Raw genomic sequence first — 15,304 nt, forward strand, 5'->3', positions numbered from 1 at the left:
AATTCTTATTTTGATTTTATAATTTGCGAGTGTATTTCTTCTTTGTCTATTTTTAGTCAAACATGTTTGATAGAATTCATAGGAGACAAACTAACGTACTAGTAATCCATGAGTTAACTCTCGAGCTGCTATATAAAAGATTAGTGTTCATGAGTTTTTTTTTATTGTATTGAAAAAGTTATTTTTTTTTTTAAAGAAACTAAAATGAAATTTATTCAAAACGCAAAGAATCCTAGCGAGGACGAGGAATGCTAGATTAGGAATATTAAAGTAGCAACATACAAAGGAAAGGTGTATCGTGTATATGCGGAACGCCCAAACAAACAACCCATACATCAAATATAAACTTCTACAAACAAACTAAAAACACCTTCAAACTTCAACAAATAAACAAAAAACACCCTCTACTGAGGCCCCTGAAACCAATAAAAACTAAACACCAAAACCAAGAAGTCATCTCCAAAAACTAAAGTCTAAACACCCGCGCAATAGCAGAAACAACCCCTCCAAAATAACCATCAAACCTACCAAAACTCGTGTAATCGCACTTTGCTTTTCTTCTGCAGTTGAGCGCAATTAAACACATGTAAACACCCGAAAAATCACCACCTAGAAAACACATACAAACCCACAAAATCACAATGAACTGGCTTGAAACAAGCAACACCGTCTAACAAAAACCACAAAAAACATAACTACCACCACTAGCCACTACAACACACCACCATAAAAACCAGCACCACCACCACCAAAATTATCATTAACCACCACAAAAACCACCATTAATCCTCACCAAAAACTAGTACCAGCCACCACTAGCATCACCACCAAAAACTAACACCGGCCACCACGAGCATCACCATCAAAAATCACCACGAGCACCACCACAAAAAATTCAGTATCAACACCACCATGGAAACCACCACGAACCACCACATCAAAAAATTCATCAAAATCATAACAAATCATATGCAGACACATATCACCACGTGACCGATCTATCACCACCTACGTTGCGAGCAAACAAAACCTACATCCACCGTCAAGAAAGAAAGCGGATCTAATATCAACCATCGCATACCGAAAAGACAAACTCAAGCCATCGGTGTTGAACTATCAGAGAAATAGAGCCGCAACACATTTCACGACTCCACAAGAGATCGACCTTTGGAACCACCGCCAAAATCACCGTACAAGACCATCGGCATATCTGGAGGTAGGTGGTGCGGAGGGCTTAAGCCGCTCGTCGCACCACCAATAACGGCCTCTACATGGAAACAAGATTGATTATTGTATTGAAAAAGTTATCACTAACGATACGACATTAGTATGTTTCTCTTAAAAGAATTGAAGTAACTAAAAAAATTGATTATGGACAAAAGTGTATTGTGGCCAGCGTTTTACATGATTAGTAATAAAGAACAAAAGCATATTCCTCTTCGGCAGGTTATCTTGTATTATCGTATATTTCATGCAATGAACTCCATATTTTTATACGCTGAAATCCATTTGATTATCTTTGAAAGGCTAATTAATGAAAGTTACGTTGATGTTATGTATATCGTGGTTAATTTGACTGAATTTTTTCCATCTTATTTTATAGAGGGTTTCCATGTTGTCGAACATCCACCGGGTATTATACTATTAGTTATATCATAATCAACATTAAATTAGCCATCATATTATCTATAATAATTAATTTTCTATTAAAAAACGCTTAGATGAGATGACATGAATCTCTTTTAATTTAATCCTTAAAACTACCGATTTAAAAATAATAATAATCGTTCCTTCTCTTTCTATATCCAGGTGGATGAGTACATGTCACTATTCAAAAGCATACACAACCGTCACGCTACAGCCTACAATATCCATCTTGTATACAACAATTAGCAAAAATATTTTCAATTTATTTTCATGGTCCCCAAGTGCTGCTCAAGTGTGTGGAAAAGAAAATTCAATTTTTGTTTATCGTGGTAGCAATTTGATCATCCCCTTATTTTTATTGTTGCAAGTAGCACCATACAAATTGCATTTTCTTTGTGGCGAACATGAAGTTTTGTGGGTTCCTCTCAAAAAAAAAACAATTAATTTTTGTGGGGTAATAAATATAATTGTTTTTATTTGATATAAAATGTTCACTTGTTTTTTTATCATAATGCTTGAGTACTAGATTTGAATCGGTCACATACAAGAAATTGCTGAGTAGTCAGATATACATCTCTTATCCGAACTGACGCTGCATGCCTCCAAGTAATTAGGTGGAATAATGAATAAACAATCAAAAAAAAATTAGAAGAACAATTCCAGGAAGAAAAAAAACAGAAGAACAATACCATGTCATTTATGCTTATCTTCAAATAGAGGCGTATCAAATGAATAAAATGTTCAAATACTTCATCAGTTTCAAACCATATGATTAGAATTTTATTTTTCTTTAAACCCGTGATCACAATTAAATTTAAGGTATAATGAGAGGTTGAGTCTAAGAGATAAATTACGGTGTAAAAAATCAATTCCTTACTCTATCAAAACAAAAATTCCTCATATTTAGTGTTATGACACGTCTCAAAGTTTTTTTTTTTCCGTTATATATACATTTCAATCAAATAATGTTTGATTTCTTAAAAAAAATAAAAAATAATGTTTGGTATGTATGAAAAACTTTAAACTTTCAAATTGATAATATGATTGCTAAAAGATACACGTGATTAAATAAAAATCAAGTATTTAAATATTGAATCAGTCAATTATGGCATCGGACCCACGTATTAGAGTCAAATATACTCTTTTTTTTTTACATAAAATAAACTATTGTTTGAATGATACATCTCTTTTCTTTTAGGCAAGTTTTTTTTTTTAACAAGTAAAAATAAAATATATTACAACTAGAAAAAAAAATAATGCTCCTAAATATAAGGTTTGTAAAAAGAGCAAAGCAGTATTACAACAACAACATCCTCAAATAAAATAGAAAAACAAATCAATTGATACCTAAGCAAACAAATGGTTGTTGCCACCACATATGATGGACAAAAAGAAAGCTAGCAATATTACCTTTCAACAACCAAAAAGAATAAACTTTTACTTTGTCCACCAGCTGCGTAATTGATTTAGTTTTGTTGTTGAAAAGTTTATGCTAAGCTGAAAATACTGATAAAAAGTAGATAGATTTCTACTTCTGAAGTGATGTTCAAAACTAGTTGCAGTGGATAAAACAGAGAGAGAGAGAGAGAGAGAGAGAGAGAGAGAAGAAAAACACAAGCAATTTATACAGGTTCCTTCCACAAACCGGAAGTCAATCCTGTCCCCCTTGCACTTCCAAGGAGAGTTCACTATGTAATATCTGATTACAAATGTTCACTACTAAACTTAGTAAGAGACTTCAAATGCTCAAGCACAAATGCAAGAGACTTCCTATGCTCCTGAACACAATCAAGAGACTTCTATTGCTCAAGCACAAATGCAAGAGACTTCTGAATTCAAACATAATTACAAAGAATATGTTTGAGTTTGAACACTTGATATACAATTAGTGGTGTTCACAATACAAATCAGATACAAACTCTAAAGACTCTAGAATTTCTAAGATATGAGCTTTGATAAGAAATTCTAAGAGAACTTTGAATCCAGAACAATTTCAGTAGAGTTTTGGCTCAGTTAATTCTTGGTATTGTTTTTATGAAACTCTGAGTCTTCACTCCTTTATATCGAGGTGTGAAAGAGACGTTGAATTGCCAGCACATTCAAAATAGAGTCGTTTGAAGCTTTTGATCAATCACCAATGATCCTTTGCATGATATGGTTATTGTCCTAAGAAAGATCAATTTCAAATGCATTCCCATTGAGAATGAACATTGTTGCAGGCAGAGCTGTTTTTCTTGTCTTGTAGCTCTTTGAAGAATAAGCATCCAATCCTTCAAATCCTTTCAAAATAGTCGTTGATTTACCTCTCCAGTCTTTTGCAATTGTTAGACGAGTTTGAATCCATTAAACAACTTTTGAAGTTTTAAGTTGCATCTCCTGATGAACTGCAGCTTCCGGTGATTCTCAGCTTCTAAAAACTTGTTTCTGATGACCTTGCTTCTGATGGCATCATCACTTCAGGAGCACTTTATCTTCAGGAGCGCTTTATCTTCAGGAGCAGTTTTCTTCAGACGCTTTAAGCTTCCCTTTTGTTGATTTCTTTGCTCTTTATTGTTCTTCCAAGACCTTTTTAAGATATCAAATTTTGTCTATAGTCATGTACACTTGAACAAATATTAGCATATCCAATTGACAATTTTTAATACTTTGTTATCATCAAAACTCTTAAGGGTTAATGTTAAACACATTTTGTTCCAACAGTCTCTTGAGTTTTGAAGAATAAACAAACTGAATAGAGTGGTCCAAAATATGCAACAAATCCACTGAATAAACATCAATCTAATTCTTCACAAGTTGCCAAAGAGTACCGAAGATATGACAATGGCTAATAAGATGATATGCTGATTCATTATAACCACATCCAGATACACACTATTGAGATTCATTAGAAATAATGTCGCATCTAACCAAGTTGTCCTTTGTCGGCCACCTATTGCAAAGAAGATGTCATACACATTAGTTAAAGATTTAATATTAGGCTTAATTGAACTTTTGACCCCCTATATTTCCAAAAGTTGTGATTTTGGGCCCCTAACTAATTAAAATACAAAACAGCCCCCTATGTATTGGATATTTGGCAGTTTTGGCCCCCAAGGCCAATTTTGACTTGGTCTTTGCTGATGTGGCAATTTAAAATAAATGAATAAATTTTTAAAAAAAAAATATTTTTTTAAATTTTTTTAAAAAAAAAAATATTTTTTTAAATAATAAAAAAAAAAATTAAAAATATATATATTTTTAATTACAAAAATAAAAAAAATACATGTGTGCGTTGACCGAGTCAAAATTGGCCTTGAGGGCTAAAACTGCCAAATATCCAATACATAGGGGACTGTTTTGTATTTTAATTAGTTAGGGGGCCAAAATCGCAACTTTTAAAAAGATAGGGAGCCAAAAGTGCAATTAAGCCTTAATATCATAAACATTGTTCTAAAAGTTGTGAATTTAATTTTGACCTAAAAATAATTATATAATTTTTACATATGGACTGAATTTAAATTTAAAATCTCTAATTTAGTAAGAGAGTCATATCAATCATTCAACCGCTCTTTGGTTACCAAATTTATTTGAGGCCCTTATAATTTAGTGAGTCTTATTTCAATTTTAACAAAGGAGAATGCCAAAAGAGTGATTTTGAGGCACATATTAAACAAACAAAACAAGTATGTATATAGTGGTGTAATTATTAATCAATCAAAAATAATAATTTATATTACATGATAAAATTTCTACTTATGAATTGTTTAACCAATACCATTAGACTCGATTAGCATAGACTTGAGCGCTCCTAACATATGCTTGGAATAAAATATTTACTTTGGTCAAAATATTCAAGCCACGAGGAGAGTTTTGTATTTTGAATTTTTTTTTACCTATCTTTCTATTTTCTTCTATTTCTTCTACTTACTCATTCTCTTTTGTTAAAGCCATGAGGAGAGTTTTGTATTTTGATTGGTAGAGATAAGAGGTCTGTTTTATCTTTTATCAAGGATCGTATTTGGAAAAGAATAAATACATTGAGGGAACGAGCATTATCGAAGGCGGGCAAAGAAGTTATGATCAAATATGTGTTACAATTTATTCCTTCATACATAATGAGTATTTATCTACTGCCGAATTCAGTTATAGATGATATTGAGAAGATGATCAATGCGTTTTGGTGGGGAGGAAGGAGTAACAACCGTGTGATTAAATGGATGGCACGGGAACATATATCATGCCTCAAAGAATTTGGTGGAATGGGGTTTAAGAATTTCAAAGCTTTTAACCTCGCTATGGTAGCTAAACAAGGATGGAGTTTTATGTCTAAACCTGAATCGCTAGTTGCTAGAGTTTTTAAATCGAGATGCTTTCCCCGTTCTTCTTTCTTGGGTGCTAAACTCGGTTATAACCTGAGCATTGCTTGGCGGAGTATTTGGAATTCACGTCAGTTGCTTTTATATGGATGTAGGTGGACAGTTGGAAATGGGCAGCAGGTCAGCGTGATGAATGATCCATGGGTACGAGGTGTTCAAGGTAGCTGGATTCAATCCCCACAAAGTCAAGGTGTACATAGTTTAAGTGTGTCCGATTTGATAGTTGTCGTGGAACGAGTTTGGGATATTGATAAGATTGAATCTTTGTTTCCAGATGATATGGTGCAAGCTATTCTCGACACACCACTGTTTGCGGAAGTTCAAAATGATAGAATAGCATGGATGATGGAACGTAACGGGAGGTATACTGTTAAGAATGGTTATAAACTGCTATGATGGAGTTGCTACATACTGATCGATTCCATGTTGAAGGAGAGTGGCATAAAATCTGGAAGGTGAATTCTCCCCATAAAGCTCGTAATTTGTTATGGAAGATTTGCAGAGTGTGTGTTCCGACGTGTCTCCGATTACAATCACGATATGTACAATGTGAGATGATCTGCCCCTGGGGTGATACGGCTGTTGAGGATGATTGGCATGCTTTTGTGGGTTGTACGGTGGCGCGTGAGAGTTGGTATTGCGCAGGGCTTTTGACTGTGCTGCAACCACGAATTGGAATTATGAGCAGCTTGGCAGATTTTGTTTTTGATATATGTCGCTCAGAAAGACGAGATATTGCTGGTCGGGTGGCTTTACTTCTTTGGCAAATTTGGGCTGCACGTAATGATATCATTTAGAATGACGCTCATCATACTTCAATGAGCATTGGGAGGACAACACTAGATGTATGGCAACAATGGCAAGATGTTCATAAACAACCATCATCATCGGTTGTGCAATACAGACAAAATAGAGTGCAAGGTAACAACTCGGTTTGGGAGAAACCGAGCGAGATGTGGTTGAAGTGCAATGTGGATGTCGCGCTCCATGATCTCAACCATATTACATCTTTTGCGTGTTGTGTTAGAGACTCCCATGAGCAATTTGTTCGGGCTCAAACGAAATGGAAGCGAGCAAATATGACAGTATTGGAGGGGGAGGCAGTAGCCTTACTCGAGGCCCTTCACTTTGTTGTTGCGAACACATGGAACCGGGTTATTTTCGAGTCCGATTCATCTACTCTAGTGCAAGCTCTATCGTCTTCGGACCATGGTGATTCAGAATTCTATGCTATTGTTTCTAGTATTATTGATCAGTTATCTTAACATTTCAACTTCGAGGTGAAGTTTGTTAGGAGACAACTACAAGCAAATATGGTTGCTCATAGTTTAGCTAGGGCGGTCTGTTTTTGATCTAATCACCATATTTTTAATTCTCATCCTTCTTGTATTGAACATTGGTTGATTAATGATAATAGTTAATTTGAACATTGGTTGATTAATGATAATAGTTAATATTGGTTCTGTAAAAAAAAAAAAAAAATCCATCCTCTCACTTCTTCAAACTGCAAACAAAATCTTAGTCGCTTTGAAAAAATATTTACTTCGATCAAATTTAAGTCATGAGGAAAATATTTACTTTGGTCAAACTCAAATATTGTAGAAAAAAATAAAAATAATTGGGAAGCAAATTTGGCCACTCCTTCCCCTGGCCCTTGCACATGAAAAATGAGAAATAAAAGGCCAACACTCAACCTTAACAATCATTCCTCTTCTCTGCAACTGCAAATACCTTAGCCAATTCCTTTTTCTATTCAAAATGACAGGAGAACATAGTGAAACATCAGTTTCCGATGAATCCAACAATAACCTCAACCTGAAGGCCCCACTTCTACCACTCCATAGAACACAAAGCAATCCTTTCAACCTCAAATCCTTTTTCACCCTCAACAATTTCTATGTTCTTCTTGGACCTTTATTGTCCCTTTTCATATGTCTCTTTGTTAAACTTGATACTCCAAACAACAATAGCCGTAACATGCTTGCTGTTATTGCTTGGGTTTTCAGTTGGTGGGTTACCTCTGCTTTACCACTTCCTGTTACTTCTATGTGTCCTCTGTTTCTATTCCCTCTCTTTGGAATTGCTTCTGCTGATACCGTTGCTCACTCTTACATGGACGATGTCATTACACTTGTTTTGGGAAGTTTCATTCTTGCTCTCGCCGTTGAACGCTACAACGTTCACAGAAGATTGGCCTTGACCGTAAGTTTTAATATTAGTTTGATATATCTCTAAGTTACATTATTATTATTATCATTATATTATTATGAACATGAACAACATGATGGTTCTCCCATATTTTTATTTATTGATATGAAATCGTTTGGTCGGATTTGATTTTGATGTTTTCCAAACTTTTAATCAAGTATTCAATATATTCATTTTTTAAGCTCTCTATTATTGGATACGAAGAATTATCGAAGGTTGAACAAGCTAACTTTTTTTAGACTAAAAACTACTATCAGGCAAGAAAACACAATTTTCTTACAACTCAATTTAATCCAACAAAAATAATACCTCGAATTATCTTTGACATTTTTGTAAAAGAACAACGTAGCGAATAGACTTATTGATCACTTGTTTTGTACATATTAGAGACTAATTTAAGTATTATTTTTTGTCCAGACCAATCCTTGAAAATTACATATGAATGAGAATGACCAAATTGAGTTTTTGGTCTCCTTTTTTTATCCATTGATCTTGGATGGGTATACATGATTATATATTTTTGAATGATTAGAATGACAGAGTTTATTTATGAGTTTAATAGTGGTGGGTTGATCGATTGTGTGTACAAAACTGTTTTGGACCGTGAACCCACCACGGTTAAATTCTTTTTTTATTTTGTGAGGTGGAAAAAACGAGTCATTTAAATTTGATTATTGTGAACTGAAAATGATATATATTTCCGACCAAGGTTTATAATTGGTTGTGAATGATATGATGTTTGAAGGTGACATCAGTGTTTTGTGGGGAACCGTTGAATCCAGCGCTATTGTTATTGGGTCTATGTGGCACGTCATTCTTTGTGAGTATGTGGATGCACAACGTGGCAGCTGCCGTGATGTTGATGCCGGTGGCCACAGGGCTGCTACAGAGGCTGCCACCACCGTCAGAGCAATCGGAGTTGGTGAATAAGTTCAGCAGAGCGGTGGTTCTGACAGTGGTTTATGCGGTTCCAATTGGAGGAATGAGCACTTTGACAGGGACAGGTGTAAATTTGATATTGATTGGAATGTGGAAGAGTCTTGTTCCTGGTGCAAAACCAATAAGTTTCAACACATGGTTCTTCTTTGCTTTTCCGGTAGCGATTGTTTTTCTTGTATGCTTTTGGTGTATTCTCTGCTTGATTTATCTAAGGAAGGGCTCAGCTAGCGCTCTCTCTCCTTATTTGAGTAAAGGACACTTGAAGAGGGAATTGGAAGCTCTAGGTAAGTGGCCTTCTTTTTCACTGTCTTTTATGGTAGATGCATGTGGACATGTGGTTATAATTATAAGTTAAGAAATTTTCATGATCATATCACTTTTATTTGCATTTTTATTATTTCATTTGGTTTTTGTGTTTTTATCTACTTTTTGAATTCACTGCATAAATGAAGTAGCACATAAAAAGCCTAGCAAACTAACTAGAATAAAAAGTCTCTGTTACGTGTCGTTATCTTTGTGATGAATGAATATAGGCATATGTGTTTTCCTTATTGATTTATTGCCACATGGCACATGGATAATATCAGGTCCATTTCATGTCGATGTGTCATCTGTTTCACTTTCAACCAATGGTACCTTGGACCTACGAAACCAATAGACCCCAGTTGTTCCCATTTTTAAATTATTGAACAAAATTAATTTAACGAAATAATTGGTTTAAATAGTTACACCGTTGACTATATTTTTTTTTTATCAATAATCTATTTGAATGAAATATAAACCCATTACTGTCTATATAAAATGTTTCAACCTGTAGATGAGCAAGTCTATCTAAAAATAGTTTCCTAAGCATAGTTAAATTTTAATAATTCTTTCGCATTCTTAAGTTCATTTAGCATAATGTCCGGCCTGTTATCCCTCCCTGCCTTATATGCTTTGGTTCAATGTGCAAATAAAGAAAAGAAACAAAAGAAGTGGTTGAAAGAGATTGTACCGGACTTGTGTGAAATGGATTGTCCCATTGAAATTTCTAACTGCATCTACAATAAAATGAATACAATCTTGGACATGTGTTTCAGTACTTCAATTTTGATAAAATTCATCAAACTCATGTGGACAACCTGTTACCAACTTTTTTTGGTCAAAAATTCATGTTACTAATTTATTTTTGTCAAATAAATAAAAACATGCTACTTATTTATAGTTCTAATCAGATAAACATCATTTAAACCATTTGATCATGAAAAATTAAGCTGATGCATTGATAATTCTGTAATTGGTTTTTGCAGGTCCCATATCTTTCGCAGAGAAAATGGTGTTGTCTGTGTTTGGGGTATGCATCTCTGATTATGAATTTAACTTTAATTTAATCATCAGACTTTAAAAGATTATTTTGACATCAAAGTATCCAAAGCATTAATTAAAGCAGTATTGTAAAATGCAGTTGCTGATCATATTATGGATGACAAGAAGGATCACAGATGACATTCCCGGATGGGGAACTTTTTTCCATGGCCTTGTTGGTGATGGAAGTGTCAGTGTAAGTACTACATGTATCTCTCTTTTGTCTTCAGATTGAAGTCGTGTCTGGTGTCCGATATGTGCTAGTGTTTAAGAGTTGAGACATAATCTATATTACAAACTAGTGCTAATGTCATGTTTGTTAATCAATTAAACTTTGTCATTTTTTCATAATATAGGTTATGGTGGCTGTATTATTGTTCATAATACCGAACAGAAAACAAGAGGGTGAGAGGCTAATGGATTGGAATGAATGCAAGAAACTACCTTGGAACCTAATTTTGTTACTTGGAGCTGGTTTTGCTTTAGCTGATGGAGTTCAATCTAGTGGTCTAGCAGATGTGCTTTCTAAAGCTTTAGATTTCTTAGAAGATGCCCCATATTTGGCAATTGCTCCTGCAGTTAGTCTTATAAGTAGTATTATTACTGAATTCATCACTTCTAATGATGCCACTGCTACACTTATTATTCCACTTCTATATCATATAGCTAGGACTATGCATGTACATCCTCTTCTTCTTATGATCCCAGGAGCAATTGCTACTGAATTTGCTTTCTTGCTTCCTACGTCAACTCCCTCAAATGTAGTTGGTTTTGCTACTGGTCACATTGAAATTCAAGATACGCTCAAAGTTGGTCTGCCACTTAAGGTTGCTGGGATAGCTGTGCTCTCAGTTTTTATGCCATCTCTAGGTAAATTATTTGCAAAATTATTCTCAACATCCCTTTAATTTAATTTAAAATTTTCAATTCGTTCGTTATATTTTGGTTCCTATATCCGTTCTGAATTGGGGATCCCGTAATTGTGTGTCTGAATTTAAGTGGTCCTTTTCCTCACAAGTGTGAGTTAGAGTGCCCAAATTGTATAAAAAAGCGAGTGTTAAACAATATATATAAGTGAGAGAGTCCATAAATCTAATGCCTGGAATTTTGAATCAGAGTTTTGTTTAACTTTTATTTGCTGTGAGAAAATCACTATGATTGAAAAAGGATTCTGATGTCATACTTTTGGTGTTGCAGGCGCTTTTGTTTTTGGAACAAATGGTGTCCAATGGATGCCAAACAAAATCTCTCCTTGGTTAACAAATTGATTTCTTCTACAATTAATTTCCACGATGCTTTATAAATTTTTGGTGTCATTTATGATTGAAAATTTGAGGCAACCTTCCTTCTTACCTCAAAAACGAAAGTATAGAGAATGTGGGTGGGATACCCAATATATATATGTAGATATTACTAGGCAAAGGAGGAAGGGATATAAATATATGTCTATTTGTTTATTGATTTTTATCTTATTTTTCAGTCCGCAAAATGAAGAGATCTTATCAATTTCTGTTGTAAAATGTTTTCATTATTGAAGGAAGAGTGATTGTGTGTTTATCTTTTTGAGCGGAAGAATCATTTTGTGTTAGATTGTGCATAAATTGTGACTTTCTATGTTTTATGTTTTGTAATATATTGATTTTTGAACACTTTTGATTTTGAACAATTGTTATTATATTTTTTTTTTGAAGGAAACAATTGTTATTATATTGAAATTTAATTGGTTTATTTTGAACAAGTTATATATTATCGGAGAACAAACATTTAAAAATAGTTTAAAGACGATTGTTGTCAGTGTAACCCACTGTTGTGAATCAATCTTAATTTTTTTTTTTTAAGAACAATCTTTAAATAAATGGTATGCCTAGATACTTGCTTGGGGACAAACCTAAATCTAAAAGGTCTAAGCATACTCACACAATTGATGTTTTTTTTAAAGATAAAATTGTTTAATGATGAAACTAATTTAATATCATAATTATATTTTGTATGTATGTCTATTGCAAGACTATCTCTATAACATTTCTCAGTTTTTATCGGCACGCGATCATAGTGCACGTGCAACCTATAAATATGAATTTATTGACGGTACTTGAGTACCCTCTGCCTCCTCCTGCGGCTGATAAAACCTATCATCCTCCTCCATCCGATCATATCCTTGAAATCCCTCCGCAGCATACCCGACATACTCTTGCGCCTGTGTCAGATCAACCACCTGAGAGGAGTAATCCATATGTGTCTGCGAGCTATCTCCAACTACCCTCGGGGTTTTGGTCCACCCTCTCCCTCCGAGCGCTAGCGGCACTCGCTTGTTTCCCTTTGCGAATTATGTCATCTTTAATCATCCCATACTGCTCATCCTCCCCAGACATATCTGTGCATATACAAAATAAAAATAAAAACATAAACAAATGGACAATATATGACTATTATATCATTATGTCCAATATAATCAAGCTTGCCAAAAAATGCAAAAATGCAAACTTTTAGTCATTATAACATATATACACTATAAAATTGAACATATTTGTAAAAAAATTACACAAAAAAACTAATATTTTCTCACTTAGGCATTTCATCAAACACCTTAAGTGCATTATAAATTACTAGCACAATTAGTGTTATTTAAACATCTAAACAACTACATTGTACCTACATTTACTCTAAACAAGAATTACAGCATAAACAATCAATCAAATCATCTAAATCATGCATAATTTGCAATTTTCTAACCTAACCTAAAACTAACATTTTGCTCAAAATTATGAAAACTAACACCCTAAACAAACTACATTGCATGTAAATAGGAAGAAAAGAACTTTCTTGTGAATTAATTGAAGAAATTGGGCTCAACTTCGTGCAATTGAAGTTTGGAGAAATTTGAAGGATAGTTGAGTAGTGTTTTTAGTGTTTATGTTTATGGAAAATGGAAAAGTGATGGTTCTGTTCTTCTTAATTCGCAGAAATCAACGACAGTTAACTGCCGCTGGAGCCAGCGGCAGTTAACTGCTGCGCGTTTTCTCAACGGTAGTTAACTACCGCTGGGGGCTTTTATGGACTTTCCATGTGTCAATATGACGTTTTTGAAGTCAGAAAAGCAATTTCCTAGACAAAGTCAGAAAAGCAATTTCCTAGACAAATTTGTGTATATATATACAAACTAACAAAGACCTCACAACAAATGAATTATACAACTTTGTTATGAAGCAAAGATGGTAGACGTGAGGCTTACTTTCTCATACCGCATTACAATGCGCACTATTTTTCCGTTGGAAGGGTTACATTTGTGGCACTTTCATTTATATAACGCAATATTTATTTTTCTTTTTAATTGTAATTTTTTTACAAAGCCTATGAATTTATTAATTTCTCTCATTAAAAAAACATTGTATTATAGTCCGCTTTATGCCTCAAAATTTGTTAGACCGACACTGATTTTAGATAACTTGTATGTGAGACAAAAAATTGTGACGTGGTTTAGTGAAGGACATGAATTTCTTTTTTACAAATCAAACAATGCACAATTAGAATTGTTATGTTTTATCCTTCATTAACGTACTTGATTATGCTAAGCTACATTATGACGTTGAGAAATACTTATTTAGGGACAAACCTAAATCTAAAAGGTTTAAACACACTAATACAATTGATGAGACTAATTTAATTATCATAATTTTATTTATATTTGTATCTATACAAGACTTTTATCTATGACATTTCTCAGTTTCTATCAGTGCACGTGACCTTAGTACACGTGCAACTTGTAAATATTTATTTATCGACGGTACTTGAAATCACAAACGTACACTTTGAGATCAAAATATTAAAAATTAAAGTTTTATGTTGATTGAGTTTGCATACTTGTTAAAACAAAAATTACACGTCCAGAAACGGAGTTCACATTCAATTCTTAACTCAGAATAAAAAATAAAAATAAAAATAAAAATGAGACAATGAGTATTTAGGCATTAAGTATTTTTAATTTATGTAGGGGGTAAGTTGAAATAAGGAGGTGTAACTACCATAAATAAAAAGAAAGAATATTTGGGCCAGATGTTTTCCATGCATTTCATCTACTGCCTCCGAAATGTGAGTACAACCAGTTCCCACAATTGACTGAATCCACCCCCACCCCCTGCTTCTTCGTTCTGATTTTAAAATCCAAATCATGTTTTTTATTATGGCAAAATTACACAATTAGTCCCTTAACTTTATTTTAGGTAACATTTTCGTCCTTATCTTTTTTTTTATCACGATTTAGTCCTTTATATTATAAAATGACAATTTATGAGATTTTTTTCAAAGAAATTTGATTTTCTAGGCTTGTATGATGAAGATTTACGTTTGCCTATGAGTTTGATGATTTTTTTTTGGAGTTTTTGATTATTTTTTTCATAAAAAAGGATAACTATGTTGTTATTTTATAACATAGAGGACTAAATCGTGACAAAAAAAAAATAAAGGACGAAAGTGTTATCTAAAATAAAGTTAAAGGACTAATTGTGTAATTTTGCCTTTTATTATTATGGGGATAGATTAGTCACCCTCGAACTGTAGCAAATTACTTCTTTTCTTTTCAGAATTTTTACACGTTTAAATTTTAGAATCCAAACGACAAAAACTCAATTTTACACATCCTAATTTTATAATCCAAATGTGTCTTTTTATATGGTATGAACCCCTTGTGAACAAAAAAAAAAAAAAAGCAATTTCATACATCCATATTTTAGAATTTGAATGGGAAAAAGCCAATTGAGCACATCCGAAATTTAGAATCCAAACGCGTCATTTACATGGTTCGAACCCCTCAT

The 15,304-nt window shown here is 33.5% G+C and overlaps 2 protein-coding genes across 2 annotated transcripts; both read left to right on the forward strand.

The window, feature by feature from the left end:
* The first annotated feature begins 6,820 nt into the window (after positions 1-6,820).
* Positions 6,821-7,267, forward strand: LOC112420987 (uncharacterized). The gene has a single exon (XM_024780856.1). It carries the CDS (start codon positions 6,821-6,823, stop codon positions 7,265-7,267), a length of 447 nt encoding a protein of 148 aa, XP_024636624.1.
* Positions 7,268-7,680: 413 nt separating this feature from the next.
* Positions 7,681-12,059, forward strand: LOC11439076 (tonoplast dicarboxylate transporter). Its single transcript, XM_003610484.4, has 6 exons — positions 7,681-8,204; positions 8,956-9,433; positions 10,439-10,482; positions 10,594-10,689; positions 10,850-11,363; positions 11,691-12,059. The coding sequence occupies exons 1-6, from the start codon at positions 7,761-7,763 to the stop codon at positions 11,759-11,761; spliced, it is 1,647 nt and encodes a 548-aa protein (XP_003610532.1). The 5' UTR covers positions 7,681-7,760; the 3' UTR covers positions 11,762-12,059.
* Positions 12,060-15,304: the final 3,245 nt, after the last annotated feature.

Source organism: Medicago truncatula, chromosome 4 (assembly GCF_003473485.1).
Source record: "Medicago truncatula cultivar Jemalong A17 chromosome 4, MtrunA17r5.0-ANR, whole genome shotgun sequence".
Lineage (NCBI taxonomy): Eukaryota > Viridiplantae > Streptophyta > Magnoliopsida > Fabales > Fabaceae > Medicago > Medicago truncatula.

Excerpts from the sequence above, each read along its gene's own strand:
- LOC112420987 (XM_024780856.1), top strand. The coding sequence starts at position 6,821 with ATGAGCATTGGGAGGACAACACTAGATGTATGGCAACAATGGCAAGAT.
- LOC11439076 (XM_003610484.4), top strand. The coding sequence starts at position 7,761 with ATGACAGGAGAACATAGTGAAACATCAGTTTCCGATGAATCCAACAAT. Across the intron at positions 10,690-10,849 it reads TTGGTGATGGAAGTGTCAGT|GTTATGGTGGCTGTATTATT; the intron begins GTAAGTACTACA and ends TTCATAATATAG. Across the intron at positions 11,364-11,690 it reads AGTTTTTATGCCATCTCTAG|GCGCTTTTGTTTTTGGAACA; the intron begins GTAAATTATTTG and ends TTGGTGTTGCAG.